Here is a 4,212-nt window from a genome sequence, read left to right as displayed (position 1 = left end):
ATAGACTTAGGTGGTTTGGGCATGTAGAGAGAAGACCGGTAGACTCTATAGTGAGGAGAGTAGACCAGATGGAGAGAAGGCAAACAATTCGAGGCAGAGGAAGACCCAAAAAGACTATAAGAGAGGTTATCAAAAAGGATCTCGAACTTAATGATTTGGATAGAAGTATGGTACTTGATAGAACATTATGGCGGAAGTTGATCCATGTAGCCGACCCCACCTAGTGGGATAAGGCGTTGTTGTTGTTGTTGTTGTTGTTGTATGTTTAAATCAATCAGTGAGCAAAAGTTGTTTGATGCAACAATGTAGTTGTTTACTACTCTCGCTCGCTCGCTCTCAGCCTATCCACAACACAAGAGAGTATTGAAGAAAAGCCTAATAAGGTGAATTAATACTGTCAATTTATTTTTATTAGACAAATCACAAATACAATACTATCAAATTAATACTAATCCAGTATGTGTCGTATGACATTTCTTTTGTAATTATATATCGGAAAAAGTTAAACTTTCAACACACATTCCAATTAAATTTGGAGTTTTTCTTATTAACAAAAATATTAATTATTAATTTGTTAATTTTTTTTAATAGAAAAAATGAAACCCATAGATATTTTTTTTTCTTTCTCAATCACCAATCAAACCAATTTTATATCTTCTAATTAATTAAATCTGGAGTATATATATTGATCATGAAAGTAAGGGAGAACTATAACAAAAAAAAAAAGAGAAAAAAAATTGATAAATATAACAGATGACAATGTGATGAGAAATAAATGATAGCTAACAGAAAAAGGACTGAATGCATTACATTGAAATCCACACTATACCACTGGCATTTGTTTATAGTAGCTTTATGTTTAAATCAACAGAAAAAATGTTAGACTTTGTTTTGTTCTAAAAGAATTTGGAATGATAGTTTCTTTATGTTTAAATGACATGGCACTATACCACTGGCATTTGTTTATAGGTACCTTATTCTTGAGGCCGCAGTCTCCAGCCAACTTTTTAGGTAGTGGCTCTGCTAGTGATTTTGTATATTCTCCATCAAAGCTTGGTGGTGTAAGTAGTTCAAGATCATGGTTCACATATGAAGAACTTATTCAAGCTACAAATGGGTTTTCAGCACAAAATTTGTTGGGAGAAGGCGGATTTGGTTGTGTTTATAAAGGTTTGCTGATAGATGGAAGAGAAGTAGCTGTGAAACAGCTCAAAATTGGTGGTGGGCAAGGGGAATGCGAATTCAGGGCAGAAGTTGAGATTATTAGCCGTGTACATCATCATCATCTGGTTTCTTTGGTTGGTTACTGTATATCCGAGCATCAGAGATTGCTTGTATATGACTATATTCCCAACGATACTCTTCATTATCATCTCCATGGTAAGATACATATCTCTGATTAAATAATTTGAATAGACAACAATAATTAATTAATCACAAATTTACAACACAAGCTATATAACATATACACTGACGCAGGGACCTACCAATTTCTAAAAGGAAACTGAGTGTTTGACATGCCTTTTTAGAGAGGGGTGTAGAAGATGAGGTGTGATCATAATTTTATATATAAACTTCACCGTTTACAAAATCTTGATGTATGTCACATGTACCAATATTTGTTATTTTATAATCCCTTACACGAAACATGGAGCATAATTTCTGTTGACATTTTTTAAAATATTTTCTGAATGAACTCTCGTCCAAGTAGTTCTAGCCATGTACAATTACATGCTCAATCAAAGCAGTTTACTAGATTGACAGTAGCACCCCTGCCTTATATTCATTTTTTATTTTTTAAAATTGCTTAAAAGTTTATAACAGAGCTATGCTTATTTGTTTTTAGATATCCATGTCATGTCTATGCGACTATGCTGCACCCCACCTTGCAAAGCCAAAATAAAATGGACACATACTTGTTGGATGTGTCATTACTCATTAATGTGTTGTACTAAGGTTATGTCTAGCAAACAGGTGTCCACCATACATACATGGCACCGAAATGGTGTTTCCATGCTTTATGGAGATATGTTTGATATCTCCTTTTGATAAATCATGGAAGAAGTATCATTAATAAAGTTCATTTATTTGTGTCATCACGAATGATTTGAACCTTCCTTTTTTATATTGTTTTTAATTTTAATTTTAATATTTCAGTGGTGAACTTCAAGAGTATTTAAAAATTATGGATTAGATAATTTTATCAGTATTTACTATGGTAATAGAAACACATGATTTATTGTTTTTCTGTGAATTCATCATCATCACCATTGTTGTTGCTCCTGAATTTAAATCCAAGTAGGTTGCTCAGTAAGTCCCCATCATAGTTATAAATCCATGGTTTAGGTTTAAGGACTTTATAGTTCATCTAAAATTTAATCTTAAAATGTGACCAGTAAATTTAAATTTTTGCCGGTGAAAATAGACCAGTTCTAGATTGGCCTACCTGAGTCAAGGTTGCTGCTGGTGCAGCTCGTGGAATAGCTTACTTGCATGAAGACGGTAAGTTTTTTCTTTTTCATAGTATTCTCAAGTGTATAATTATCCACAGAAGACAAAGTGTTTCCATGGCACTACATGTTCCTTTTATGCTTGGAGATGGTCTTTTAACATATATGTTTTTCTTTAAACTAAGTACAATGGGATCTGTAGAAATTTTGCAACCATAATTAAGATGCTAACAGCAGACATGGTTGTATTATTTTTTATTACACATTCACATGTTTTTACACTTTATCTTTTTGGGTTTTATAGCATATTACACAGCTTATCTGCTTATTTATTTTTAATTAATTTATCAGGTCATCCACACATTATTCATCGAGATATTAAGTCATCAAACATCCTGCTTGATCTCAACTATGAAGCTCAAGTAAGCTACTCTTATAATCTATACCTCTGACACGGAATACATTTTGAATTTTTTTATGAAGTCTGTTTAGTAAATTGATTTATGCTTAAAGGCTAACTTGTGCTGCATTGGCATCTTCAATTATTTTTTTTACTGTGACTTCATTTTTTTTGTATGATTTGGCTGTTAGGTTTCGGACTTTGGGCTTGCAAAATTGGCATTAGATTCAAATACACATGTAACTACACTTGTAATGGGAACCTTTGGGTAGGTTCCTTGTCTATAATGTAGCTTGTGTCATATAATTTAGTGTTTATTAACAGAATCCTATTATTGGCCCTTAAATTTTACTGTGTTCAGACTATCTGTATTGATTATCTGAATAAATGTAAATCAAATAGAAACCTTTTTGTCTTAATTTTGCCCCTCTCAAGTTGTATCTTGTTTGGATATTATTTATTGATCTTTGATCTAATAGGCCTTGTTTTAAGGCAATTTCGATTGACATGAAGCTGGGAGTCTTTTGGATATTGATAACACTCAAGTATGAATTGTTCCTATTCCAAGTATACCTAATGGGAATAATGGTCCAGGTACATAGCACCAGAATATGCGACAAGTGGAAAACTTACTGAAAAGTCTGATGTATATTCTTTTGGGGTTGTGCTTTTGGAGCTAATTACAGGTCGGAAGCCTATAGATGCATCTCAACCAATTGGTGATGAGAGCCTGGTTGAATGGGTGAGTCGCATATTTCGCTTAACATTTGTTTGATTATTATTATTATTAGGAGGAGTAGTTCAGTGAAGGATTCCTATATTATTATTTAACATGGCTTTGTAGGTTTAGATATTATAAAACAACAAATCTTGTTTTCATCATTTAAAATTTTTTAAAACTGGAAATAAATTATAAAATAAAAAAAAACAAAGTAACATTTTTACAATTATCAGTGGAAACATAGAATTGAAAATTTAGACATAGCATCCCAAACACCACAATTTTATCAACCAACCTTTTTCATTTATATTTCATGATTATCTAGAAGTGATTAGCGATGTTTTGGGGATTTCTTTTGACATGACTCATGAGTGTAATTGAGTTGATGAGAAGTATGATATCGAAATGTTGAGTTTTTCTCTAAATAATCATGAATTCAGATTTCTTTTGATCTTTTAAGGTTATTAGGCTCCATGAGGAGTTCTTCCTTTTAGGGAAAGTTACAAAAGTTATAAAATTTGTTGATGAGGTGGTGATGAAATGTTGTGGGTGAATTGAAGTGGTGGGTTTTGGGTGTTCTGTTTTGGCATGAATTTGTTACTTATGTTTAGGAGAGGGGTCACGTATTATAAATGACTTTA

General features: G+C 32.3%; 1 protein-coding gene across 1 annotated transcript; it reads left to right on the top strand.

Moving 5' to 3' along the window:
- The first annotated feature begins 938 nt into the window (after window positions 1-938).
- Window positions 939-3,670, top strand: LOC106797670 (proline-rich receptor-like protein kinase PERK8). Its single transcript, XM_041013540.1, has 4 exons — window positions 939-1,380; window positions 2,802-2,872; window positions 3,042-3,118; window positions 3,445-3,670. Exons 1-4 carry the CDS (start codon window positions 939-941, stop codon window positions 3,623-3,625), a joined length of 771 nt encoding a protein of 256 aa, XP_040869474.1. The 3' UTR covers window positions 3,626-3,670.
- The last annotated feature ends 542 nt before the right edge of the window (window positions 3,671-4,212 follow it).

The sequence above is a fragment of the Glycine max genome, chromosome 20 (assembly GCF_000004515.6).
Source record: "Glycine max cultivar Williams 82 chromosome 20, Glycine_max_v4.0, whole genome shotgun sequence".
NCBI lineage: Eukaryota > Viridiplantae > Streptophyta > Magnoliopsida > Fabales > Fabaceae > Glycine > Glycine max.
Note: the sequence above shows the minus strand (reverse complement) of the source record. Positions and strands in the feature narration are given on the sequence as shown.

What these genes read in the sequence shown, in the direction of transcription:
- LOC106797670 (XM_041013540.1), top strand. Translation starts at nt 939, where the DNA reads ATGGCACTATACCACTGGCATTTGTTTATAGGTACCTTATTCTTGAGG. An exon ending in ATCTCAACTATGAAGCTCAA is followed by an intron (nt 2,873 to 3,041) that starts GTAAGCTACTCT and finishes TTTGGCTGTTAG; the next exon opens with GTTTCGGACTTTGGGCTTGC. An exon ending in CTTGTAATGGGAACCTTTGG is followed by an intron (nt 3,119 to 3,444) that starts GTAGGTTCCTTG and finishes ATAATGGTCCAG; the next exon opens with GTACATAGCACCAGAATATG.